Here is a 27026-nt window from a genome sequence, read left to right as displayed (position 1 = left end):
TCACGAACTAGATATCCATGCGGGTACTTTCCTGGAGCCCCCGAACCGAATCCATCTAGTGTTTCGGAGCAAGGTACCAAAATCTCCGGCGTAAATGTCATGGAGCATAGAACATCCAATTGCAGTTCCTGTGGGAATGATGCAGGGGCCGCCAAGAGTCTTGAGGGTCCTCCCAGCTTCTGGCTGGGCCTACTCCACTGAGATATTTTCAATGGACATAAATTAGGTCTATGAATGTATTTGTCTACTAGTATACCTGCATACTCATATTTCGATAATGCTGTATTGATGTGACCCACTTGACAGACCCTCTTTTGTGACCCCCGAACTACGAAACCTTCTAGTTTCCCTAGCGCGCGAAGTCCGGTTTCGACCCGCAAAAATTACGCCCTTGTCTTCTGGGCCACATTTGGGTACTTCGCCTTACCGCAATTTTCTTTTTTGTCTCTCGATCTCTTCTTTTGACCCTCACCTGGGCGGTTGATATCAATTGATATTAGACTTTCTTTTTACGCCGCCTCAACATCAACATTGCCGAAATCCCAGTATGTTCAGTATCAAGGCGCGTGCTATCGCCCTCAGCCTGATGGTGTCCCTAGGGACAGCCGATACAGCTGGCTTGGGCCTCGGAGAGGTCGATCTGATTTTCCCACGAAACGAGACCTTTGCGCCGATGACAATCACGCCCATTGTCTTTGGGATTCAGAACCCCGCGGTCATTGACGGACTCTACCCAACTCTCAGCTACGGCCTCTGGTCGGCGGATACCCCACCAAGCAATCAAACGCACATGACATATCTGGCCGAGGAGCACTTGCCCAATAAGACGGGCCCTGTGTCATTCCTAATCGATAGTATAGCCAATACCCTCAACACTGAGAATGAATGGCGATTCGTCTGGAGACTGAGATGGACAAATTGCTCGACACCGGATAATGGGACCACTTCCGAAAATGGCCGCGGGCTAGTCGAAACCGATGACTTCTCTTGGAGACCGTATGAGGTTGCCCATTCTGTGCTTTTCACCACGAAAAAGGGGGCAACTCAGCTCAATCTCACCGCTCTCACTGCCGATGACAAGTGTGATGACGCCCAGGCCCTGGCATTCCACGCCACTAAAACTCTGAAAGCACCACCGAGCAATCTTTGGGGCGAAAAATGCGCCGTACTGAAGAGTCCTTCACCTACTCCTACTCCTTGCAAGGCCAGTATTGCGCCTGCGGCTGCCTCAAGCATGTCGTCTTCCCTTACCGCGAGATATTGCATGGACCCTACCCCTGTCATAAGCTGCCCAGCCAAGAAGGGTGGGGCTTCTATCAACGAGGCGACATCTCACTTGAGATGGTGGGTTGCCGGTGTATTGCTTGTTGGAAAGCTTTTCGTTTGAATGGGGTCCTGTTCGAATTTCAGATGTATTGGAGTATTTTACTTGTCTAAATTAATGCAATCCAAGAAATTGGAGTTTTCAACATCGCCCCGTTTTTTCTTGTAATGAATGGGGCTAGAGTAGGGTCACATTCAAACTTCATCTCGAGTCGATAGCCTCACCAATCACTGTTTTTGACTTTTAGGGAAACTCCACGCCGCACCTGACTGTTAGTTTATGATATGCCAGTAATCTTCCGAGCAGCGGGCGTCGCGAATACCGGAGGTTGTCGTGGATCACGAGCATTAGATGGAGTACCTTCGGTCACCGCAGGGTGGCTTGCCAAGAGTCCCGTAAACCTTCAGGAGAGCACTTGTACAAGTAGTTAAATGGTATGGTACGGGCATAGTTGAGCCCCGTAAGGCTGCATATACGAGTAAAATTGATGATAGAGTGTCGGGTTTTCGTTGATTCCGAATCTTCGAGTTCCTCCCCTCGTCGGCTTCCGTACTCAAACAAGCCTAGTCCTGCAACCTCACTTCTCCTGCAATTGTGGCAATGTCTTGGCATCCCAGGCAGCGGCTTGGACAACCCACGTGAGGCTAAAATTTCCTTGTGGTAGCTAGTATTTTCCATTTTTAGAGCCGGACTACGGAGTATTGACAGAAGGCTTTGCAGTAATACAATTTATCGGCAAACCATACTCGAATTACTCCGTACCCTAGTACGCATCAAGCACTATGCCAATGCCAAGGAAGAAGCCCTGTTCATTGATACCTGTTTTCGTGGCGAGGTCCTCATGCTCAAATGAGGGACCCTTAAGCCCTTGAGCCTCTGAGAAACTTTTACATTTACGCGGTCCTAAAGAAAATGACAGTTTCCTCGGCAATCTTTAAGCCATTGGGGGGAGGAACAGCGGAACAGGGGAGAGTGGGTCAAACCCTGATAATCTCATCGGATGGCCAATCAAAAGCAATAAGAAAAGCCCTGCCGATCCCTTTCACGCCTGCCGGGCCGGGTCACCAATCGGGAGATCAGGCAAGTGCGGGTGGAGATCTGGTTCAGCTACAGGGCTGATTTGAAATTGATTTCCAAGGTTAGCCTGTTTGCACCGTAGCCGAGATTTGCGATAGGCTGAATTTTGAGCTTGGGCTGGGCTTGGCTTGGGCTTGTGACACACCCACCCACCCTTGGCTCCTTGGGCATCTTTAGTGCCTTGGCATGTTTTCAACGTCGCAGTCTGTAAGTGCTCGGTACTGTATACGAGTGTATCCGGCCTTTCCGCCCCCATACTTCCTACTTGGGACTATCAAATGCAGTAGGGCCGATTTTGTATAGTTCAGCCCTCGATGCAACCCACTGCAATTTCCTTCGTCACGATGGTTGCAAGTGAGACAGCACTACTCGTATCTATCGCGCCGGTGAAGTCAGATGCGGGTCAACGAATTTCCCAGCGACGATGGAGAGATTTCAGTGAACCATCTCGTTGGGGGCCAACTGTGTTGAAAGGCCTTCCGAAATGCATATAAAAGGCACCCAGTTATCCGGCACTATGACCCATTCCGGATCAGATCAACCTCGTTCCTGAAAATCATTACTGAGAATTTACAATATACATTATCACTATGTACGGTAAATCTGCTCTTGCCTTGGCCCTTCTTCCGGAGTTGCTTGCCGCACGCTCCATCGGCAATGCTTTTTCTCGTCGTGGTGTCGACTGCAGCTTCACTATTGCCCCCAGCTCTGGGGACACTTGTGAAACATTTGCCGATAGCTGGGGCACCACAGTCAATGACCTGAAGTCCATCAACCCGGATCTGGACTGTGCCAACTTCGATGATGAGGCCGAGTACTGTGTCTCTGGTGAGGCGAGTGATGACGAGCCCACCACGACCACCACAACTACCAAGGCTGCTGAGACCACGACCGCGGTGACGACCTCCAGCTCAACTGAGACTACTCAGACTGCCACCACGACGTCTTCGGCCAGTGACCATGAACCTACCCAGCCTGGTCTTGCTGAGAACTGCGACAAGTTCCATAAGGTTGCAGATGGAGACAGCTGTGATGCTATTGAGGCATCAGCTGGAATCACCCATTCGCAATTCTCGAAATGGAACCCCTACATCAACGACAGTATGCTTTTTAATTCTTCACCTGTCCTTGTGTGCCATTAAACCTAGCTAATTGTCAATCTTCAGAGTGTTCCAACATCTGGCTGGACTACTATGTCTGCATCCATGTCCCCGGCGCAACCACCACCTCTGCTGCTCCCACACCCACCGACGACGGCAAACCCCCCACCCAGACAGGCATTGCTAAGAACTGCGACAAGTTCCACAAGGTTGTCTCCGGTGACCAGTGCGACTCCATCCAGACCGAGTATAAGATCACCCACGAACAATTCATCAACTGGAACCCTGCCATTGACTCTGGTGCGTTTGAACTATTCTAAAAAAAAGTCGTTAATTCATTCGATGGAGTACTAATTCTTCCTCTTTTTAGCCTGCACGAACCTGCAGTTGGACTACAACGTGTGTGTCCATATTCCCGGCGCTACCAACACCCACGGCCCTACTCCACAAATGCCCAACCTCTCATCGGACTGCACGAAGTACCACAAGGTTACTGATGGCGAGAGCTGCCCTGAGATTCAGAAGGAGGCTGGTGGTATCACTCTTGCTCAGTTCCGTAAGTGGAACCCCACTGTCGATGCTAAGTGCAGTAACCTCTGGAATGGATACTACGTGTGCACTGGGGTTTAATTTGCCTCGGCAGGCTATGGTTACGTTGAAGAGAGTATGTATTTAATATGATTTATCCAAGTCGGACTTCGGGGGTCATTAAGTTACTCCCCGGCCTCCAGCCCTTGAGGTTTCAAAGGTTCTTTTATATATTTCTAAGGCTCTTCACTACCAATTGGCATTGATCTTGATCTGTTTCCAAGGTTGTCAACTAAATTCTGGAAGTAACAGGGCAACTTTGTGTCCAGGCCCGGGGGTGAGTGGAACCATCTGTAGATCGCGGGAGTTTCGCAACGTCCAAGGCTGTATATATCCACACATGAACCTTCGAATTCTAGGGTTGATTCGGAATTGTCATGACGGGCCCTGGGGGCTGACCAGTCATATTGCTATTATCTGGTGTATCCAATTTATTCGCAGAGTAACAATCACTCCACTGGCATTATATATTTCAATATCGGCTAATCCGTGGCGGTCCCGAGGTTCTTGGATTCAAAAGGTGGTTACACAGGGATCCATGGATGGAATGAATATTGAGAAACGGAAACTCAGAAGGCGGATTCGTGAAACAGAGAATGTTCAATCAATCAATCAATCAAAGTTCTATTAACCTGTTGGAGCCTAACTGGTATCGTAATGGCTATGCAGGCGCTTCTATCCGGTTGAAGCAAGAACTCGTGTCCGTACGCCTGATCATGCTCCAGTACAAAAGTGAGGCTGGTTCTCAAAGAGTGGAAGCACCAGCCCATTGCATGTAAGCCAAACCCAGAACCCATGCAACCCGCAGTACAAATGAGAAATTCAATGCCCGTAAGCATTAAATACAAAAATGAGCGCGTGGATGCGCCTCCACCTCTCCAATGTCCTCTCCATGGAACCAGATAGTACCCCGCCATTATTGGTGGCGCTCGTCGGCTACCGAACCAGTCTGTCCACTGGGTAAGCTTCCTATGTAATTGCAGCTGGCCTTCAATATATTCTGACAGCCAAAACTTCCAGCTCATCCCCTTTATCCACCTGGACCGACTACTCAATACCTCAACACAAATGTCGGGGCTCTACAGGTCCCTCTACAGTTATTTTGGAAAATTTGGAGATCTGAGTATCGACGGAATCCGCCCTCTTCCGTCCGTTCGATTCTGACTGCACAAATCTTTTGATGTTTTAAACATCACTTCCTTCACCAATGTTCTGTTTCGATAAACGTTTCACAATTGATAGCGACCACAAGTAACCCTCATGCCGCAGGAAGAACCCAAGTTGTCACAGACTTACTGGGAATGTTACCACTCCATTGCTGTCCACTGTTCGTCGACACGGTAACATAAACATCATTGCTGAAAGTATTCTCAATGACAACCGTGCGAGATCCATCAGGATTCAACGAAGCAACAGACTGCACACCTCCATTGGAGTAGGTATAACTTCCAGTACCACTCAGAACAACAGCACCGGGCGGCATGAACTTGCTGAACTGCGCCATCATGTAGTATGCAGTATTAAAAGTATATCCACCATTAGAGATTGTAACTAGACCCTGGCAGGTTGCACAGCCACCACTTGACAGATGGGGCCCGTCTTGGTCATTAGTACCAAGCGTCCAGGCTGTGACACCGGATGCCCAGTTCTGCAAGGGGCCCATGGTAAAGTCGGCGGCTTGATTCCATGAGGCTGAGGCTGGTGTCCAGCACTCGGTCATGTATTGCTTGATGTTTGGGTTTGTTTGGTGGAATTTGGTCAGGACTGTCCAGTCCACGTTGCTGGCGTAGCAGTGCCATGCGACTGAGTTGACGTACTTGCCTGCCCCGTTGATGACGTTTTGAGGGTAGGATGTCACATCTAGAAACGAACTGTTAGTATATAGGCTCTGTAGAGGCATCGGCTTCCAATTACATACCAGTGTTGTGATCGTATGCCCAAATCTCAGTATTCAAGCCGGCATTGGCAAGGGCCGGGCCGATATAGTTCTGAATTAGCTGTGCTGACTCGTAATCAAACACATACATAGTGGGATACCCGGCTTGGCTATTCAAAGGCTCATTTTGAATGGTGATCGCATCGACGTGAGCACCAAGATTCTGGTAGGCCTGGATGTATTTGACGAAGTACTGTGCGAAAGCACTAGCATACCCGGTGCTGCCAGTACCCGCACTAGTCAAATATCCATCGTTCAAGTTATTGTTGTTTGAGTTGCCATCGATCACACCGTTGAGCTTCATCCAACCAGGTGCACTCCATGGCGAGCCGAGAATCTTCAGACTGGACTGCAAGGATTTCATCTTGGCTAGCATCGTGGCCATGGCATTTCCACGGTCGCCCAAGTTAAAGCCGGACAGGGATGGATCGGCCTTGTTCCCGTTATCATCGTATGTATACGACGGGTCACCGGACAGATCGGATGCTCCAATCGTATGCCGCATCAAGGCAAAATTGGCACCGGCACCGGTCATGAGTTCATTGAGTAGTTGTTGCAGCTTGGAGCTGGACAAGGTGTTGAAGGAGGTGACCGTTGCGTCGGTGACTGCGGCTCCGAAGCCTGCAATTGTTTGTTTGTGTCCGCTGGATGTATCATCGATTGTCAACTTCCAGGTCGATTCCGAGCCTGGACTGCCGCTGCCTTGGACTGGGGCGGCGATTGAGGACAATTTGTAGTTGCCGCCGGAATTTGAGCAGTAGGCTGAGGCAGAAGCCGCTCGCTTTTCGGGGGAGGCCCCCGTCAAGCCCGAAAGCAGCAAGACAGGAAGAAAAGAAAGATGCATGTTGGAATTAGTCTTCTAGAAAGAGTGACACTGTGGCTTCTTTTTCAAGGCCGATTGGGCTTGTAGTTGAATATATTTCGTTGCGCGACCAGGAAGTATTTATGCACTGCACCGAATATAGAGTATCGCAGACCAATTCCCTAAAACGTGGACAGTGCAATTGCCGTGCAGAACTAACGAAGCTAAGAATCGTTAGACCACTAGAATTCAGCCGTAAGCTGAACAATAATACTACAGTATCACCGACTAATGCACGCCACAATTTCCAGTTCGCGGGGGTTCCTGAAGCTTGTATACTTCATTTCTCGGAATCTTTGCCAATCTGAGGATGGTTCGCCTTTCCGCTTACTTCCTCCCCCCGCATTTTGAGGAAGCAAGACGCCCAAGCATTTTATTTGTACCGCTAGAGCCTGGATGCCCATTATTAGCATTAGTATCCTGTTGCTTTTTCGGGGTTGAGTTACTCTGTACAGGTGGCTTCAAGCTGAAACACTACTATAAGCTGCACGGGCGTTGGCTGAAGCGGTGATTTAACGGGATCGCAGAGAACGAGAACGAATGCCACTAAGCCTAGCTAGTATATCATTTAATTCGAAGCAAAATGTTCCTTTTTCGAACCCATTCTTACTAGAACTACTCTCTACCACGCTACACGGGAATTTCAGGCACCGAATAGGTCCATTGAAGCTTGGACCATGGTAACTTATGCATAAAATTATGAAGGGGATTGAGTTCAAGGCACAGAGGCACACCCTCACAAAATATATTTCGAGTATGATAGAGAAGAGTTGCGAACAAGGTCGAATAACTAACATGCCACTTCCAAGATCGCCACAGGTGAAAATCCGGCAGTGGACCCAGTAAGAAAAAAGTGGGCGAGTGGAAGAATAGAGGAAGCTGGTTTGGCTGAAACAAGTCACTGCTGCTGCCGATGACGTCAACACAGTGGGAACAGGTCGTCGGTAAGTTCGAACCCCTCCGACTTATAATCCCTCCGAGTTTTGATCCTTCTCCCTATCTTCAATCTCTGAATTATTGTAAAAATGAGCGGCCACAAGTTCCCTGTTGATCTCAAGCAGTTCAAGCAGCTGAAGCTGGACCCCAAGTCCACCACGCTGTCGGCTGAGCAGAAGAGCGATCTACTTCACAACATTAATGTCTTCAGAGACGCCCTGATTGCCTTCACGGCAACTGGCGCCGCCCGTGGTGTCTCTGGTCACACTGGAGGCCCCTTCGATACCGCCCCCGAAGTCTGCATCCTGCTTGCTTTCATGAACGCCAACCCCAACAAATGGGTTGATGCTCTTTACGATGAGGCCGGTCACCGTGTCGCCACACAATACCTGCTGGCCGCATTGGACGGCAAGATCGAGCCCGATCACCTCCTGAACTACCGTGACGCCAATTCGCGCCTCCCAGGCCACCCCGAGCTCGGCTTAACACCTGGTATCAAGTTCAGCTCCGGCCGTCTTGGTCACATGTGGGGCCTGGTTAACGGTATTGCTATGGCCAACAAGGACAAGAATGTCATCTTATTGGGATCTGATGGTTCCCAGCAGGAAGGAAACGACGCCGAGGCTGCCCGCCTTGCTGTCGCCCAGAATCTTAACGTCAAGCTCTTTGTCGATAACAACGATGTCACAATTGCCGGTCATCCATCAGAGTACCTCAAGGGCTACGACATCGCCCGTACCCTTGGTGGACACGGTCTGAAGGTTGTCCGCGCCGAGGGTGAGAACGTGGACTCCCTGTACGGCGCCATGTGCGAGGTTATCAACTACAACGGTCCCGCCGCTGTTGTCGTCGACCGCATTATGGCCGCCGGTATTGAGGGCATTGAGGGCGAGTGCCATGCCCACGATGTCATCACCGTCGATATTGCCCGCAAGTACCTCACTAAGCGTGGATACAGCAAGGAGCAGCTTGCTTTCTACGACGAGATCAAGCCCGGCACGAACCCTCACACCTACAAGGGTTGCACCAAGGACAAGGGGAGCAACCGTACCATCTTCGGTGAAGCCGTCAACGGCATCCTTGACGGTCTCAGCAAGGAGGAGGCCAAGCGCCGCGTGATGGTCATCGACTCTGACTTGGCTGGCTCCACTGGTCTTAAGTCCATCGGTTCTAAGCACCCCGAGTCCTTTGTTGCCTCCGGTGTCATGGAGCGCGGTAACTTCTCCGCCGCCGCTGGTTTCGGTTTCGGCAGCAACGGCGAGCGCCAGGGTGTCTTCTCTACCTTCTCCGCTTTCCTGGAGATGTGTGTCTCCGAGATCACCATGGCCCGTCTGAACGACTGTACCGTGCTGTCCCACTTCTCCCACAGTGGTGTCGACGAGATGGCCGACAACACCTGCCACTTCGGCCTGAACCACTTCTTCGCCGACAATGGCCTGATGGATGCCCCTATGACCTCGCTGTACTTCCCCGCCGACGGCGAGCAGATGAAGGCCGTCGTCAACGAAGTCTTCTGGAACAAGGGCATGCGTTTCATCTTCTCCACCCGCTCCAAGGTTCCCTACATCCTGAAGGAGGGCACAGACCAGAAGCTCTTCGGCGAGGGCTATAAGTTCATTCCCGGCAAGGAAGAAGTCATTCGCAAGGGTTCCGCCGGTTACGTCGTCTCGTATGGTGACATGCTCTACCGCTCGCTCGATGCCGTCGAGAACCTGCGCGAGCAGGGTTTCGATGTTGGTCTGATCAACAAGCCCACTCTCAACATTGTCGATGAGGATGCCATCAGGGTGTACGGCTCCTCCCCCTTCGTCCTGGTTGTCGAGTCCATCGCTCAGAAGACCGGTCTCGGCTCCCGCCTTGGTACCCAACTCCTTGAGCGCAAGCTCACCCCCAAGTTCAAGTCCATTGGTGCCGTCAAGGAAGGCTGCGGTGGTCTGTACGAGCAGGTCAACTCCCAGGGTCTTGGCCCCGACGATATCATCGCCGCCGTGAAGGAGGTCTCCGGAAAATAAGCTTGACTCTGTGACGTCTGATGTGAAACATAACGATTTTTTTTTGATGTGATAATACAATTTCTCTTGTTCTCTGTAACCCGGTCTTCACCATCGCGCTCTCGTTAGTTCCTTGGCCAGTTTCTTTTCGTATGAGCAATCCCATTCTAAAGCGGTTATAACCGAACCCATGCAGCAAAAAAGTCTGCCAGCGTTAGTCCCTATTCGCGATGGCAGCAATTGACGGTTTTTTAGCTCGCCAGCCCAGTCCCCACATCTATCCGCCCACACGGCTGCTAATTGGCCACTCTTGTTCAAACAGGCTTGGCATATAGCCGATAGAGGCAGACTAGACCGGAAAGGGGATTAGATCTGTAAAACCTCAAAAGCACGCAATCTTGCGAATTGATAGGATAGGCTCGGGTGACATGAAGAAATGTGAAGTTTGGGATACAGTAGCATTTCGGGATCTTAGCTAGAATCCTTTATAACTAACTGTTCGTCTGCCACCTGTTCAACATCTTTTGGTCATTTTGTGTTCAGTGGCTTGAGACAAAGGTTATAATAGGGTTATTACGCCCGTCTCAACCTTAACCGACAAACGGAAGTATGACCGAACAAAGTTCTTCCTCGGTATCCTCCGAGCATATTGCCCCCCAAGATGAAAAACGAGTGTGGTATCGCTCGACCCTGTTCAATGCGTGTATCATTGGTGGTGTGGGCTTTATGGCCCCCGGCTTATGGAACGCCATGAATTCCTTGGGCGCAGGAGGCGCGCAGTCACCATTCTTGATCAACGCAGCGAATGCGTTAGTATTTGGTCTGAGTACGTGACTCCTTCCTTGTTGCTCGAAGAGGCTTTTGCAATTGCGCTGTACTGACTTTTCATCTATAGTGGGCTTTTTGTGTCTTTTCGGTGGCCCGATTGCCAATCGTATTGGGTTGAATTGGACTTTGATGCTTGGTGCTGTGGGATATCCGCTATATTCGTGAGTACTATGCTCTAAGTTGAATGAGAATGTGGATTGAATGGCATGGCTAACTTATATTCTAGGGCTGCTTTGTATACGAATAACCGCTATGTATGCTATTCCTGGTTGGTTTACACGATATGAGGATTAATACTGATCATTTACATATAGGGCAATGTGTGGTTTGTTCTCGTTGGATCAGTAGCCTGTGGAATTTCGTGAGTCTGATCTCCGTGTCAGTACAGAAGTAACTACTAACCAGTATGTATAGTGCCGGTCTATTTTGGGCTTCTGAGGGCGCCGTTGCTTTGGGGTATCCCGAGCCAACAAAAAGAGGCAAATACATGAAGTTAGTTTTTTTTTTTCTCTGCTAGTATTCTTGATTATGGATGATTATTTTGCTGACTTAACAAGTATCTGGCTGTGGTTCCGTACTGGAGGCCCGTTGCTGGGCGGTGCTATTGTCCTAGGGTTGAATCAGTATGTTTGGCTATACCGGTATAGAATGGTATTGAAAGAACGTTGCTGACAATTCAATTAGTTCCGGGAACGCCCACAGCAAGGGAAAGGTTGGATACCGTATGTTTTTCAGAAGTGACATTGAATATCTGTGCATGGATCCTCTAACCATTGACAACAGAAACATACCTTATTTTTGTCGCGCTTCAATGCCTCGCGGTTCCCCTGGCTGTGTTCTTATCACCACCTGAGAAGGTACAGCGTACCGACGGAAGCAAGGTCAAGATTGTTATTCAAGGTTCATGGCGTGCTGAAATGGTCGAGCTCTGGAAGGTCTGCAAGAGAAAAGAGGTACGGTACATTCAAGCCATGGAAATGGGGTATATGGGACTGACTTTATTAGATCCTTTTGCTGCTGCCTGCTTTCTGGGCTGCGTACTTCAACCAATACGTCGGAAGTAGGTTCGCGTGATTTCCAATTAAATATTTACATTGCTAATGCGATGATACAGATTTCCAAACCTACTACTTCGGCGTTCGAGCTCGCGCCCTAATCGGATTCGTTGGTAACTTCTCAAACTTGATCTCTTCGGGAATTATTAGCAAATTCTTGGACTACAGCGGGATCTCAATCAAGAACAGACTCAAGTACAGGTAGGGTGGCCAGACATTTTGTGTCAGAAACAAGGGATAGCTAACGGAGAACCAGTTACTTCTACGTGGGTGTCGTCCACATCATCGCCTGGGTGTACGGCTGGGTCATACAAGAAAAGTACACCAAGAATCCTCCTATGCTGGACTGGGCCGACAAAGGCTTTGTCGAGGGTTTCTTCGTTGTCATGCTGTGGAGTGAGCCCCCTAATGAAGCACGCACATATTTTGAGACAAAGCTAATCCGTCTTATAGGTTTCTCGCAACAGGCCGCGCAGAACTTCCTCTACTATCTTCTGTCTACCATGACAGACAACATTTCCGAACTTTGTAAGTTGAGGACTCGACAGTGTATTTCCGGGTTGCTCATATGATTTAGCTCGATTCTCCGGTATTCTCCGTGGACAAGAAAGTTTCGCTCAAGCTATTTCTTTCGGCATCAACACTCGAGACTGGCATGGTGGCAGAGTCCCACTTGCCGTCAACACAATACTCCTCGGTAGATGATTCCAATCAAGAGTACGCTCGAATGAAATGCTAATTTTTTTGCTATAGGTCTCGCCGTCTGGCCTACTTGGCTCGTTGTTCGGGATCACAACCCCATTGAGCATGATAAGGAGGCTGCCCAGTTGTCTCATTGCAAGGACGAGGAGCAGAATACAGGCAGTCTGACGGAGAAGGAAGCATACGTTGCGAGTGAGGCTATTGCCACTAAGTAGTGAGGGAGCAAAGGGGGGCCGAAAAATTCTCTCGATCTACGATCGATTCGTAGCTCAGATGTAATGATAATAAGGAGCGAGTATTTAACAAAAAGAATCACATTCAACTTGTGCTCCTGGACCTTCTGAGATTGGCCTCATTCTAGCATTCGCAAAAGTTCACATCCTATGTAAGATGGCCTACTTTGCCATACTCGATTTCCTCACGCAATTTGCGAGCCACCCGACTCTCGCTTTCTGCATCGAAATAAGCTGCAGGAGAACTTAAGATTAGTGCCCCAAATCTTGTGAGTTAATGAAAGGTCGAACACTCACGCTGTTCTCCAAAAACAGTGGTTCTGATACCTCGTCTCACTCCCTTGTAGGTGCCAGGGATGACTCGATGGAGAGTACATCTAAGCAAGCATGAGCAAATCGTAACCACGAATTGGTCCTTGTGTGTAAATACCGATTATCCCACATAGCAACACTGCCAACAGCCCACTTCCAACGAACATAATGATCATCCGCCGAGTGGATGTGATATGTCAGAAAATCGAGAACCTTATCTAAATGCACCTCTCGTCAGTGTGACTAAGCTCATTGACAGAAGACTTTACTTACCAGATTCCACTTTCTTAAGCTCCGCAAAGCCAGTCACAAAACCAGGGTTTACGTTCAGTGCCTTGAGCTTCGTGACTGGGTGTGTTCGCACGGCTGGGTGATGGGTATCGATTGGAGCGCGATTGGGACCGGCGCCCCACAAGTCCAGGATTGTATCATCTATTCGCATCATAAGTTTGAAAGTCGCTAGGTATGGGGTTTGTTTCGAGAGCTGACACTGCAATCGTGACGTATGCACGGCATGGAGACCATCGAGGAATCTTTTGTATGCATCACTTAAGGCGTCATAAAGGCCATATTGAGAGACCTAGAAACATGTTTCAGCGCTAATTATTGACTACAGTAATTGGTCGATTGCTGACCCAAGCTGTATCACCTCCGACGTCGGGGTGTTCTTCCATTCTCAGGAGAGAATATGAGGGAGCTTGAACTCATTTTAGTATTCAACATTGTAGAGTCTCTTCAGGACATACGGTTGATCTCGAAAGATGTATCGGCGTGGAAGTCTCCACTAGCCTATGAGAAAAGGGTCTTGTTAGCTAATCACTCTTTTTAACCACGCTAGGTTCCTCGTACCCATGGGGTATAACTAAGGATTTCCCGGTGATCCTCGCGACTTCCTTGGATATTGACGAACTTTTCTGCGGTTAGCAACAAAAAAAGTGATCAGCGGGGCAAAGCATGTACTTTTTGGTCCTAATGCCTGTTACTCGATTGAACATATGACCACGTGCGGGAACAGCTCAAGTTACCTTTTGAGCAGGGTGTCTATCCAGGATTCCTGCATCAAAATTAGAATTCGAGCCACCGACTATTGGTATCCGGTCTTCCCACCATAGTGTTGAAATAATTCAACCTGCTTCTCCGTATCAAGATCCTGATCACGAAAGAAGACAACTCCCCGTTCGTTAACAAGAAGTGCCAACTCATCAAGCTGGGTGCCGTTTAACTGGGATAACTGGACATTTTCTAGGACGGTTCCAAGTGACTCGGTCAAATCCACTTGCTTGGCCACAGAAAACAATGCTTTCTTCTCTGGATCTGCGAAAAAGGCTCGGTCTGTAGGCGGAGTAAATGGTTCGCGACGTGGCTCCGCAGGGACATGATTCTTGATCTTGTCGTTGAAATGGGGATGGAGGGTGATTGGGAAGCCGGAGTCCGGGGATATATGCTTTCGCGCTTCCAAATGAGCCATATTCAAAACCTTGATAATGGAATTATTATGAACTTAGTAACAATGTTAATATTTCTCCAGGTAGTTGAAATGGAAGGGTGTCCACAGGTATTTATGTCCCGGTCAGCTCATACTCGGTAGCGATTGCGTCAAAACGCCATAGACTCAATCTCACATTGATGGCCAATAGCATCGGAGTTGTTTGTCTCTAAGTTGTTCGAGTCTTATCAATTGTCATGTCGAAGATTGGGGTATACTCACGCAATACACTGCTCAAACATCCCCAGGTTAAGGATGTCATTTTAGTGGGTAGACAATGAGCTTGTGAAGCAATGTAGATGATGGGCTGAGGAGAGAGGGTGAACAGGATTCAAAAGATCACGATGCTCTACCAAGGAGCAACAGACTAGTTAGTCCTAGAAACTAGGGCAAGCAAGCAATGGGGCCTTATCCCTGAGGCGATCAGGCATAGTTACCAGTACACGCGGGGACAATCCGTGGGGCTGCACGTGATGCGCATAGACAGGTCACGTGGTAGTAATTGGCTGGATGCAAACAACCCATCATCAAATTTACACCCTCACTTTTCAACACCCATGAGTCTGAAAACGCTACAGTTAACTGTGCTAGGCCGTACCGTGTAGAGAGAACGCGGGTTCGATACCTGGAGATTGCCCTGGTAGATCCAAATCCAGATAGGACGCTAGCTGTTGAATCAAGTCTCGTCTTCCGGAGACAGAAACCTCAGCAATGGGATCGCGTGGCGGGATTTGCATCTCGCTGAAGGTCGTTTTGCAGCTTGTTGCCTGGAGGGTTTGTTCTTAATTCGGAAAAAAAAGATCAAGGAAAGGACACAATGGAAGCGTTTGTAAAGCGAAGACAGAAGGAAATCAGGCGAGGGCGGGAGGTCTGCCTGGGACCTGACACAAATCTTAAAGTTGTCTTCGCAGACAAGTGCCGAATATAGCATTTTCCCCTCTGATGATCAGCTCATGGATGCACTAAACCTTAGCAAAAGAAAATAAGGACAATGATCTGACGCTGCCAGAATTAGAAATTTCGTGCCAGTTTATGACCTACTTCACAGCGGATGTGTTTAATTTAGACCCGGCCAGCTCACTATGGCATTGTATGCTTACTCGTATAATATCGTACCTTGCCGCAATAACCAGCAAAGCCAGGGGTCTCTCTATAGAAGACCTGTTGGCATCGATTTAGACTATGCGGCAACTTTAGAAAGAGGGACCCACATCGAGGCCCACTTTTTCACTTCCTCTTCCCCGCGCCGCGGAATTTCCCAAGTCGACCTCTCACGTCCCTGCACAGCTAGCTGCATATCCGCCACATGGGCTCGCTACAACAGTGATTGGGTGCGGAGACGTCGTTATCTTCCCTTACATACGGAGCCACAACCATACCGGTGTATCGCCCCGAGCTTCGCCGAGAAACCCCGCGGACACTTGCCTCAATCTGCGCATATCGAATCAACATGGAAAGTGGAGATGAGAGGCCTTATCGGTCCCACACGAAGCCTGCATGTATACCCTGCCGCCGCAGGAAATCGCGATGTAAGATTGAGCCTCACTCAGAGGATTGTCTCATGTGCCGTGTCCATGGCACGGAATGTTCATTTCCTGATGGCAGAGCAAAAAGGACACCCCAAAAGAGGCGTGCGTCGAAGGTTGCCCCAGTGCTACCACCTCCATCATTAAGAGCGCCTGCTTCATCTGCTCAACAGCTGGGCATATCCCCTCTTGTGCCAGCTTCACCTCAGTTCCCAATTCCAACACAGGAACAAAGCGATCAGGATACACCTTTGTCTCTTGACGCGGAAGACGACAATCCGCACATCCTTGGGCCGGCGGTGACTGGTGATAATCACGTCTTGGCTGATTATCTATCAAACATTTCAGGTGGACAAGGAATTCGTGAGATTCGTCCCGTTGAGCCTGGCAGCTCCTCGTCCCCTGTGATATTTACAAAAGTACAGAAAAGGCCATTCGGTCTGACTTGGAATTCCAACCCGGCACTTCATAAGTTGCAGGTTATTGAAAAGCTCGTCGAACCATGGGGCCCGCACCTTATTGATCTGTTAGTCTACACCACTCCTTGTCTCCGCGCTATTTCCCGGGCTCATCGAAACTCACGGCGTTTTCCAGGTATCTGAAGAAGATAAACCCTTGTATACCCCTACTTGACGAGAAGTCATTCCGAGCACAGTACACAAGTGCCAGACATCGCATCTCACCGGCGTTGCTAGCATGTCTGTATGCCCACATGCTAACATTCTGGCAACACGATCCTATTCTCTCATACGAAAGGTGTCCGGATGTTCGTTTTGTCTGGAATCTTGCCATTGAAGCCTCGTACTCTGAGCTGCACGCCTCTGCTGGAATATCGACAATCAAAGCCATTTTACTTGATGTAGGTGGCCGCCCAACGACGTCAATGACAGGCAATGGTGTCAGGCTTGCTTCGGCGACTGCTTTGTGTCACTCTTTGGGATTAAATCGGAATCCCCTGCCATGGGACATTCCAAAAGCTGAGAAATATTTGAGAATGAGGATATGGTGGTCTATATTGCTTCATGACCGCTGGTAAGTATTCACAAGCTCTAACCGACGTGGGAAATATTAATATTTTTGATTGCACAGGTCCAGCCTCGCATATGGCACACCTCCTCACATCAGAAGATCTCAATATGACGTGCCCCTACCAATACCTGAATATCTATCGGGCTCGGAGCGAGACAGCGAAGCCAATGCGGTGTTTATTGAGCTCATGCGCCTAACAGAGGTGTTGGACCAGTGTCTGGAGCACGTTTACAACATTCATATTGCCGCAGTCCAGCCAACCACAAACCTTGAGTTGGAGTTGAATAAATGGGTTGATTCACTCACTGGAAATATCCGCAGGATTGTCATTCGGGGCTCGAATCTTGAGACCCCCGGAGCCTCAAATCTGCGTCTAGCATATTTAGCAACATGTCTTCTCCTCCGACGAATCGACCTAGATCGAGAAAGACGGTCAGAAGATCACAGTGGAGAGCAGATGGCGAATCGCATCATGGAGGCCCGCAGAACCGCAGAAGACATTGTGTTTTTGGTCCAGGAACTAGGCGAAGCACAATTGGGAGACTTTTGGCTTCCTGTTGTCGCATTCACATTTTCATCAACTGTGACATTCCTGATTCGTTGCGCATTGGAGACAGAGCAGGCGGCTGGTCTGTCACAAAGTACCTCGCTTCGGTTAGCGAATGACTTCTTAGCATCTTTGCGATCGCACCAGAAGAACTTTGGGTGGGACCTCGCTGATATCTGTGTAGCCCAACATTCGGAAGTTATTGAGAAGCTGTTGAGATCGGGACCACCAGCCGATACTTCTGATGTAACACATGCCGAGTTAAGTCAGCATTTCATGCCGGATATGTCGTTTGTGGATGACATGTTTCCTAGCATTTGGGATACGTTGCAAACTATATAGACCGAATGCAGCGCGGAATGATTACATGAATATACATACTACCTTGGGTTTGCCAGCTATACATGCCAACAGACTCGATTCAATAATAACTTCTCTCCTAACGCTGGAACGTCATCGGGATCTGTATAAGTGGGTCTCAAGTTCGCCGCGGCTCCGCGGCGAAAAAGCAGGAGCAACCCATGTTGCAATGTGGCTGGAGGTCAGAACTCAACTGATAAGATACTAAAGAGACACAGGTCGCATTGAATGAAGGGTTACAAGTAACCAGACACATACGCATTCTCCTACAAACTCCAGCCCAAAATGGCACCCAGCATCAATGACGATAACAAGATTACTACAACCTCCCCAAACCAAGATAACGGCCTCCTCTTATACAACAACGTCAACCAAGAAGTTCTTCAAGAAAAAACAAGCAAATACCTCTTGAAATACGGAACAGAATTTAACAAACATGTCATCTGTGGCAGCAAAGGCCTATACGTCTACACAGCATCAGGGCACAAAGTGCTAGACTTTACGTCAGGACAAATGTCCTGTCTCCTCGGGCACGGCCATCCAGAAATTGTGAAAACAATCGCAGACCACGCAGCCTCCCTGGACCACCTCTTCTCAGGCATGGTCTCTCCCCCAGTAATCAGCCTCGGCGAACGCCTCTGCAACCTACTCCCCGCTGGGCTCGACAAAGCATTTTTCCTGTCAACCGGAGGAGAAAGCAACGAAGCTGCTATCAAAATGGCCAAAATATACACCGGGAAATTCGAAATCGTCGGGTTGGGTGCCAGCTGGCACGGCGTGACCGCCCAAGCACTAGGCGCTCAATATCACTTCGGTCGCAAAGGTCAGGGACCCCTGATGCCGGGGATGCTGATGCTCCCGCCACCAAATGGGTATCGCTCTATCTTCCGCCGAGCTGATGGATCCTATGACTGGGAAGCGGAGATGGAGTATGGTTGGCGGATGATCGATATGCAATCGTGCGGATCGCTGGCGGCCTGTATTGTTGAGTGTATCCAGTCATCGGGTGGTATGCATGTCCTGCCACCAGGGTATCTTGCCGCTCTGAAGCGAGAATGCGAGAAGCGTGGTATGCTTTTGATCGTTGATGAGGCGCAGACGGGTGTCGGTCGATGCGGTGATTTGATGGCTATCAACCATGAGAATGTTGTGCCTGATATCCTGACGCTTAGCAAGACGCTCGGTAATGGACTGCCGCTGAGTGCCGTTGTCACTAGTGCTGAGATTGATCGCGTTTGCGTCGAGCGAGAGTTCTGCTTTTATACTACCCACATCAATGATCCCCTTCCCGCAGCTGTTGGTGACAAAGTTCTTGAGATTGTTGTGCGCGATAACTTGGTTGAACATTCACGTGCAATGGGCAAGATACTTCATGATCAGCTAAATAGCTTGAAGGATAAGTATGGATGCATTGGTGATGTTCGTGGACGGGGTCTTATGGCCGGTGTCGAGATTGTTGAGGATCGAGAGACGAAGACTCCTGCTTTGGCTTTGGGTAAGGCTATCGGTGATCGTGCCTATGAACTAGGCTTGTGGGCCAATCTTAGCAGCCATCCCAGCTTTGGAGGCGTGTTTCGAATTGCTCCTCCAATCACTATCACTGAGGATCAACTGCTGAGTGGCTTGAGGATCTTGGAAGAGGCTTTTGCTATGACTTCGGGTACAATGCCGCTGTGACTTTTACCTGACTGAAGATAAGTGAAGTTATTCTTTAGACCCACGATCTATGCCTTGATCGACGGACGATATCTCTGCTCTAGGAAGAATGTTACATCACTCAATACATTGTTATCTAACTAGACGTATTCACATAAATACTTTTGGGTAACCATCTTATCACATTGTCCCATTCATTTAAAGTTGCTGTGTTGGGGCGGACATATTGAAAACCGGACAAGGATTCCACGGCCTTGACATAGTCCGCGAGGAGCGCGGAGCCGAACGGCGGAACACACTAATCCACACCAAGGTATCTCGGGGCATTGCTTCGCTTAATTTGCTCTGAGACAGGCTTTATTCTCTGATCATCCAGTTATTTCCGGCCTTTGCTACCCCGGACGTCAACCAGTCAAATTGCGGGGAAGACCTGGGGAAGACAGGTTCACCAGCGGAATCTGGAGTACATGATGCGGATTAGTTGCGCTAAATTCTTGGCTTCTTGGCAGCTCAATCTCGTCACTACGCTCTCCAATGAGACCGCATTTTCAAGACTTTGTTTTAGGGGAGCAGGACGAGGAGCCGGGGTCTGTTCGTCCGCTCTGCTCCAGGGTTATTAGCTATAAATGCCCTTGACTCCCTGGTTGCATACTTTACATCTGCCTGTTCATTGTATACACTGGGTAAAGTATCGCCATTATATTCCTTTCGTGGAGCTACTTATTTCTCCTTTTGAGTCGATTTTAAATCAGACAGGAACAACATTCGAGACCATACCACTCTTTCCTGAGAAAAATGAAGATGACTTCAGACCTTGCTACCAGAGGGAAAGAGCCGAAAGACACCCACATTGAGGATGTCGACCCGCTCAAGCTAGACGATGAAAAGGGCCAGGGAGATTACTCCGGTGCTACAGCCAAGAGTGATCCACGGGAGATCAAACTAGTTCGCAAGCTGGACATGAGAATCATGCCTATTATGTGGGCCATGTACTTCTTGAACTACGTGAGTAAAGCGTCCATGCCTTCACAAATATCTCTGCCTAACGCAAGAACTCAAGATTGATCGCAATGCTATTGCCAATGCATGTCTGAATAACCTCGAGGAGGACCTCGGCTTAGTTGGAACACAGTACAACACTTGCATCTCGATCCTGTTCGTTGGGTACGAATAAAGCCCACAACATTACCCAAAAATCTCCAAGCTAATCCGCCATTATTTACCAGCTACCTACTAATGCAAATCCCATCCAATATGCTCATGTCCTCAAAGAAAGTCCGACCATCCCTCTACATGAGCATTTGCATGGCCAGCTGGGCCATAGTATCCGCCTGCACAGCTTTAACAAAAAACTACACCAGTCTGGTCCTCGTCCGATTCTTCCTCGGCATAACCGAAGCGCCCTTTTACCCTGGCGCGCTATTCCTCCTGTCCCTCTTCTACACACGGAAAGAAATAGCCCTGCGCATCTCAATCCTTTACTCAGGAAACATAATCGCCACAGCTGTCGCCGGCCTGATCGCGGCCGCGACATTCGCAACTCTAGACAAGAACCTCGGGTTAAAAGGATGGCAATGGCTATTCATCATTGAAGGCGCAGTTACATTCGGGATCGCTGGTTTGGGCATCTTCATGCTCCCAGATCATCCATTGACTACCCGCTGGCTTACCCCGGAAGAACGCCAACTCGCCCACGACCGCATTCAGAAAGATACAGTCAACAGCGAAGAATCCAAGGGCGCACTAGCAGGCTTGAAACAGGCAATGTGTGACCCGCGCGTATTCCTCTTGGCCTTCATGCAGAATATGCATCTGAGCGCGTGCTCGTTCAACAATTTCTTCCCGACTGTTATTGGCAGTCTCGGGTTCAACAGTACTATAACCCTAGTTCTGACTTGTCCTCCATATATCGTGTCCGGTATCAGCTGTGTGATCATCGGTATTACATCTGGACGGTATAATGAGCGGACGTGGCATATCACCATCTCGATGGGTGTTGCTGTTGTGGGCTTCCTTATATCCTGTGTGACTTTGAATACGGGTGCTAGATATGTGTCTTGCTTTCTCTTTGCTAGTGGTGCGTATGCTGTTAACTCGGTGATTCTGGGTTGGGTTTCTGCGACATTGGGTCAGACGCCTGAGAAGAAGGCTGCTTCGCTTGGGTTTATCAATGTTGTGGCTAATGCGTCTTATATTTATACCGCTTATCTCTATCCGAAAAGTGATGGCCCTCGTTACTTGACTGGCATGGCATCTAATGCTGCTTTTGGGTTTGCCACTGTTGCGAGTGCTTGGGTGTTGAGGTGGTGGTTGAAGAGTACAAACCGAAAGATTAACCGAGGGGATCTTTCCGGTGCAGGCAGCGATGTTCTTTACGCATATTGAGTGTGTTTTGATGTCCCCCGAGAGGTCATGATGATTAACTAGGCTACTACCGCTGGGCAGTTATTTGCAGCTATAAAGACTTGAATAAGTTAATCGCCAAATCTCCATACTTAGGAGCAGTCATCTCAGTTGTATTTATATTTCTATGCCTAAAATAAGTCAACTTGCCACAGCAATTTTGGGGTGTTTTTGTTGAATTACCTCCTAATGGCGTATGTTGAAATTTGAATGGAGAATACGATGAATGATGCTAGTACGCTTGTAGGTCAAGGCCAACGAGGTGGTTTAAGTCTGATCTCTCCTTCATGAAGGAGAGATCCTATTTAATGTGAAGCATTTCCCCTGAACTATCCTATACATGGTAGGTTGAATGCTGATCGTGAGCTTCATGCTTTGGCGAACTGGGCATTTAATGCCTGGAGATGCCTGAGCAAGCCATGAATCTCAACACACCCCCTTAGTATTGAAGCTGCCATGTCTTCAAAACGTCTTTTCTAATGCTAATGCGTCGCGAAATGCTTCAAATGCAGGTTTTGCTAATGGCTTGGTGAGGCTATCGGCAATGTTGTAGACGCCAGCGACGTGAGAGAGTCGTATTTTGCCTTCTTCAACTCTCTCGCGGATCTAATAGTAATGGGTCTCAATGTGGCGGCTTCTCGAGTGATGCCTTAAGGTTTTAGCTATGGAAATCGCGGATTGACTATCGCTATATAGGTGAATTGGGTCTGACGCTTTCACTACCTATAGATCGATAAGTAAGTGGTGAAGCTATACACCCTAGCTTCCTGCGTCCGAGAGAGCGTAATACTCTGCTTCGGCTGATAACTTCGTGACGTAGGATTGCTGCTTCGAAGCCTATGAAATTGGTCCGCTAGCGAGGTAGAATACCTATCCTATGCGACTCCTTATGGTATTAGGATCTAATGCAAATAACGCGTCCACGCACCCCTAGAACCCGTATCCGTCCTCAAAACTAGTATTTCTATCCGTTTTCGCTTGGCTATAGGTTATCGCAAGGTTGCTAGTTCGCTTAGCGTACTAGACGGCTTAGTAGACGGCGGAAAAGTGAGGATCGTGGGGTTTAAGGTTGTGCTTCGTGAGTATCCTAAGCGCTAGAGAGAGATTAGGACGTAAGACCGTGCTTACGTAGATTAGACTACCGGTGAGAGACTAGTAGGTCTTTATGTTTTCACGGTCGGCCGGCTCGTCGGCTTTCCTAAGCTCGGTGCTAGGGTTAAAGGGGATAAGAGGTTTTAGAGAGGATATTAAAGGGACGTTAGGGAACTTATTAATATAGGCTTTTTGACCTATTTTTATAATCCTAGCTTCCTAGTCTCGCTAAATCCTAAGGCTAAGGTAGTGAGAAACCTTACCTAGGTCTAAAATAGACTATTGCTTAGCAATAGCTTCTTTGACTCTATAAAGCGTTGTGGGAGACGTCGATATAAGTAATATATTATCTACGTAGACGAAGATAACGGTAATACTACTACCCCCTTACTCGTGACGTACGTAGAGATATAGGTTAGCGGTAGAGGCAATAAAGCCTTTAGAAAGAAGGAAGTTACTAAGGGTCTTATACTAATTAGCTGCTAACTAGCGTAAGCCGTATAGACTCTTAAGAAGGCGATAGACTTTACCGTGAGGTTCGACGCCATAAAAGTCGAGACCGTCGGGGTATTATATATACGTTTCCTCTTCTAAAATTATATTAAGATAGGCCAAATTAACGTCTAAATACGTCGAATATAGCTTCTTCAATATAATAACTATAAGGAGTACTCAGAGGGTCTCGTAGCGGCCGGTGGTAGCGTACGTATCCTTATAATTAATGCCTTCTCTCTAGGTATTACCTCGGGCTACCTAACGTGCTTTAAACTTAGTAGGTCTACTATTAGTATCGGTCTTAAGCTTATAGACCTATCTACCCGAGAGGATCTTAGCCCCTAGTGGTAGAGATACTAGTTACTATACTTAGAGAACCTTAAATTAAGCGATCTCTAACTTTATAGCTTACTCCCACTATAGCTAGAACGGTGAAGCCCTAGCTTCCCAAAGAGAGGTTAGAGACTCGAGCTAGCGCGCTAGCGTACGCTCGATATCATAGATAGACGGAAGCGCTAGGAGAGAGGTCTCCGCTTCCGTAAGAAGCACTATAGACTAGTCTTTATAGTGTTGAATTTTAGCCTTTTTAGTCCTTAAAGCTATTGAAAATAGCTAAATCGGGTTACTAGAATCGGCGTCTAAGACGTCCGATACTTCTAAGACCTCGGATTAATCTAAATTCTCGTCTAATACGTAGAATTCGTCATTTTTAGGATCGTCGGAGTCCTCTAGATTAGGTCTAGGAAGTCCGGGAAGGTCGGTAGTAGACTCGGCAGTAGCTATTAGGGTGTTAGGGTTATTGTATAGATCCTAATCGGGTCCTTTATCAATAATTATATCTCTTACGATATATATTATGCCTCCTTTCTTATTAGGAAATAGTCTATAGACGCGATATTAGGTTGCCGCTATAGCTAGTGTATCTAGTAAGGTAGCTAAGCTCTACTCTCGGAGCTAGGTGGCGCCCTTCTTCGCTTTAATAAATAGCTTCACGTAGGAAGACCTTCTAGACCTTACTACTAATAACGCGTAGAAATAATAGGTCTAGCTTCCTACCGTAGCGAAGCTCTAAGGGAGTAGTAGGAGGTCTTCCTTATATCTTACGGCTATTATAAAATATTATATTTCTCACGATAATAACGGTTTTTATGATCTTAGCCTATAAGAAAGTAGGAAGCTTACTATTAGCTAGAATATATCGTATTCTCTCGCTAATAACACGTATAAGACGCTTAACCTTGCTATTTTACTTATAAGCGTACGGAGTAATAAAATGCTAGTGAATCCCTCTTATTTTAGCCTAATATTAAAGCTTTTGAAAGGTGAATTCTCTACTATTATTAGTCTAAATAGCTCTAATTTTATCCCTAGATTTAGGAGTAATAAGGTCCTTAATCTAATATTCCCTATCCTTTTCGTACGTGCTAAGAAGCTCCTTAATAACTATCTTAGCTTCCGATTTAGTCCTAAGGAAGCGTATCTCGGCCTATCTATCGAAGTTATCGATTATAAGAAGCTAGTATCTAGCCCCCGTTTTAATAGCGGGTGTAAGCTTGCCGCCGCCGCTAATATCGACGTAGACGAGGTCTCTAGCTCTCTTAGAACGATAGAGAATTAGCCGCCGGTTAGGTTTATAAGGTGCCCGTCCGATAGCATAGTCTCCGCAAGGCTATTTAGAGACTACTAGACCTTTAATATCGATGCTATCCACAATTCTCGCCGTTTTCTACACCCCCTAAGTGCCGATATAGCCTATACGTTGGTGCTAGGTGTGGACGTTAACCCTAGACTTATTTAGGCGGGGTTAGAGTGCTTTAGCGTCCGTATTAGCATCCGTGGTTATAATAGCTATAGGTATATTAGATAGCTCGGTAGAGCTTCGGACGTGGTGTAAGCTTACTATCTCTATTTTTAGAGATCTAACGGAGGAGATATTTAAGATCTATTGCTTACCGACCTTACGTCCTATACTAAGAATACTACTATCTTTACGCTTTAATAGTAGCTAGTTCGGACAGTAGATCGCCGTGACACCTTTCCTAGTAAGTCTTATACCGCTAATAAGGTTAGCGCTAGCTACTAGCGTCTAGAGGACGTTAGTGAGGAGGATACTAGAATTAGGTCTTCTCCTAGATCTAGTGAGTTTTATATAGATTTCTCCACGTAGACCTTCTTTAATTATGATGCCGGAGACTATCTATATACGAATTGAGATTGGCTTTGCCGTACTAGGCATAAAATTGCTAGGTAAAGCCATAAAATAGACGTTAGCACCTATATCGCAAATCTATCAATCTAAAGGTATATCGGAAGCTAGAGAGGATATTGTGAGGTAGGTCAATTTTAATAGTATTTGTAGTATATGCCTCTATTTTTTTAGTAGGTTTTTCGGCCGAAAAACTATCTCCTTTTATCTCTTTTTCCGACTTCCTACTATAGCGGAGCTTCTAGCAATTCGACTTTACGTGGCCCTTCCTATCATAATGCTCGTAATAAGGTTTTGGACCTAAAGCTACTAGTGCTAGTGTTACCGAGCGTACGGTATACGTATTTTAGGTCTTAGTCTCGCGATCTAGTGATCTCTCGAAGTCTTCGAGCTTGGCAATAATTTTATCGAACCGATAGATCCTATCGGAGTCGGATAATCTACTTACTCGCGATATAAGGCTAGTCTTCCACGGACCCTATTTTAGACTATCTAACTTCTTAAGGAAATAGAGATATTTATTGCGCTTAAGCTATAAGACGTGCTCGCTATTATTGCTTCCGATAATAGACTTCGTCTATGCCGTCTAGAAGCGTAATTTATAATGGTCGAGAGACGTGCAATTACTCTCGAGAATCTTATTAAGTTCAGCTATACCACTAGCTACTATAGATATATTGGTAGGTGTATACGCACTCTTAATTACTCTCCACATTACGGCTAGATCATAAAGCTTTCTATCTTATAGATACTATTGAATTTGCTTCGATATATAGCTATTAATTACTCTTCTCGCGAATAAGATAAATTAAGCTTACGCTAGGAAATAGCGATACTCACGGGGTAGGATCATAACTTCGCCGTATATAATAGGAGTGACGGCATTGTTATCGAACAATTGCTCTATATTATTAGCCCAATAACGGTAATTAGACTTACCCTTTAAGGCTTCGAATTTAGAGTTATCCTAAAGCTTTCTAACTACTTCTTTGGCCCTTTTTAGATACGTAATAGCCTTTTCTTGCTCGGGGGATTCTCTCGGTCTAATTTAACGTGGAATATGATAGTTGCCGACGGTATTTTCTTTATTATGCGGCAAATCCCTCTTAGTAGACTAGAGAGGTACAGAATCACGAATCGGCGACAGATTAAACACGTCGCTACGGTTACTCCTATCTATATTAAGAATAGGGCGTCGATTCGTATAAGAGTCAGCGCTAGTGACCTCTAGCGCCGGGAAATATAGCGGATCTTCACGCTAACGAGGAGGAGGTTCTTAACG

At 47.6% G+C, this 27026-nt stretch overlaps 9 protein-coding genes across 9 annotated transcripts; 7 read left to right on the top strand and 2 right to left on the bottom strand.

Annotated features, from left to right (window-relative positions):
• Nucleotides 1-547: 547 nt before the first annotated feature.
• On the top strand, nt 548-1387 carry PENARI_c002G11819 (uncharacterized protein; the record flags this gene model as incomplete). Its single annotated transcript, XM_022627946.1, has 1 exon — nt 548-1387. One exon carries the CDS (start codon nt 548-550, stop codon nt 1385-1387), a length of 840 nt encoding a protein of 279 aa, XP_022492605.1.
• Nucleotides 1388-2991: 1604 nt separating this feature from the next.
• PENARI_c002G04000 (LysM peptidoglycan-binding domain-containing protein) lies at nt 2992-4131 on the top strand (the record flags this gene model as incomplete). Its single annotated transcript, XM_022627412.1, has 3 exons — nt 2992-3502; nt 3568-3801; nt 3872-4131. The coding sequence occupies 3 exons, from the start codon at nt 2992-2994 to the stop codon at nt 4129-4131; spliced, it is 1005 nt and encodes a 334-aa protein (XP_022492509.1).
• Nucleotides 4132-5347: 1216 nt separating this feature from the next.
• PENARI_c002G03341 (glycoside hydrolase family 30 protein) lies at nt 5348-6869 on the bottom strand (the record flags this gene model as incomplete). Its single annotated transcript, XM_022627359.1, has 2 exons — nt 5348-5949; nt 6008-6869. The coding sequence occupies 2 exons, from the start codon at nt 6867-6869 to the stop codon at nt 5348-5350; spliced, it is 1464 nt and encodes a 487-aa protein (XP_022492765.1).
• Nucleotides 6870-7912: 1043 nt separating this feature from the next.
• Nucleotides 7913-9835, top strand: PENARI_c002G01438 (uncharacterized protein; the record flags this gene model as incomplete). Its single annotated transcript, XM_022627229.1, has 1 exon — nt 7913-9835. One exon carries the CDS (start codon nt 7913-7915, stop codon nt 9833-9835), a length of 1923 nt encoding a protein of 640 aa, XP_022492911.1.
• A 588-nt stretch (nt 9836-10423) lies between these two features.
• Nucleotides 10424-12614, top strand: PENARI_c002G07048 (uncharacterized protein; the record flags this gene model as incomplete). Its single annotated transcript, XM_022627616.1, has 14 exons — nt 10424-10640; nt 10710-10803; nt 10869-10896; nt 10957-11003; nt 11057-11134; nt 11200-11265; nt 11327-11364; nt 11426-11595; nt 11648-11702; nt 11757-11898; nt 11954-12093; nt 12151-12225; nt 12275-12394; nt 12451-12614. 14 exons carry the CDS (start codon nt 10424-10426, stop codon nt 12612-12614), a joined length of 1434 nt encoding a protein of 477 aa, XP_022492347.1.
• Nucleotides 12615-12780: 166 nt separating this feature from the next.
• On the bottom strand, nt 12781-14412 carry PENARI_c002G12074 (TauD/TfdA dioxygenase family protein; the record flags this gene model as incomplete). The annotated part of the gene is made up of 9 exons (XM_022627963.1): nt 12781-12866; nt 12930-13009; nt 13063-13162; nt 13218-13524; nt 13580-13641; nt 13691-13733; nt 13794-13853; nt 13970-13998; nt 14052-14412. 9 exons carry the CDS (start codon nt 14410-14412, stop codon nt 12781-12783), a joined length of 1128 nt encoding a protein of 375 aa, XP_022492976.1.
• A 1100-nt stretch (nt 14413-15512) lies between these two features.
• PENARI_c002G02924 (fungal specific transcription factor domain-containing protein) lies at nt 15513-17874 on the top strand (the record flags this gene model as incomplete). Its single annotated transcript, XM_022627333.1, has 4 exons — nt 15513-15959; nt 16058-16482; nt 16551-16988; nt 17046-17874. 4 exons carry the CDS (start codon nt 15513-15515, stop codon nt 17872-17874), a joined length of 2139 nt encoding a protein of 712 aa, XP_022492626.1.
• A 303-nt stretch (nt 17875-18177) lies between these two features.
• PENARI_c002G10397 (aspartate aminotransferase family protein) lies at nt 18178-19569 on the top strand (the record flags this gene model as incomplete). Its single annotated transcript, XM_022627848.1, has 1 exon — nt 18178-19569. One exon carries the CDS (start codon nt 18178-18180, stop codon nt 19567-19569), a length of 1392 nt encoding a protein of 463 aa, XP_022492228.1.
• A 780-nt stretch (nt 19570-20349) lies between these two features.
• Nucleotides 20350-21933, top strand: PENARI_c002G06736 (uncharacterized protein; the record flags this gene model as incomplete). Its single annotated transcript, XM_022627585.1, has 3 exons — nt 20350-20553; nt 20609-20712; nt 20775-21933. The coding sequence occupies 3 exons, from the start codon at nt 20350-20352 to the stop codon at nt 21931-21933; spliced, it is 1467 nt and encodes a 488-aa protein (XP_022492300.1).
• Nucleotides 21934-27026: the final 5093 nt, after the last annotated feature.

This window comes from Penicillium arizonense (assembly GCF_001773325.1).
Source record: "Penicillium arizonense strain CBS 141311 chromosome Unknown PENARI_contig002, whole genome shotgun sequence".
NCBI lineage: Eukaryota > Fungi > Ascomycota > Eurotiomycetes > Eurotiales > Aspergillaceae > Penicillium > Penicillium arizonense.
The sequence above is the reverse complement of the archived record's forward strand: the minus strand, read 5'-3'. Positions and strand labels throughout refer to the sequence as shown.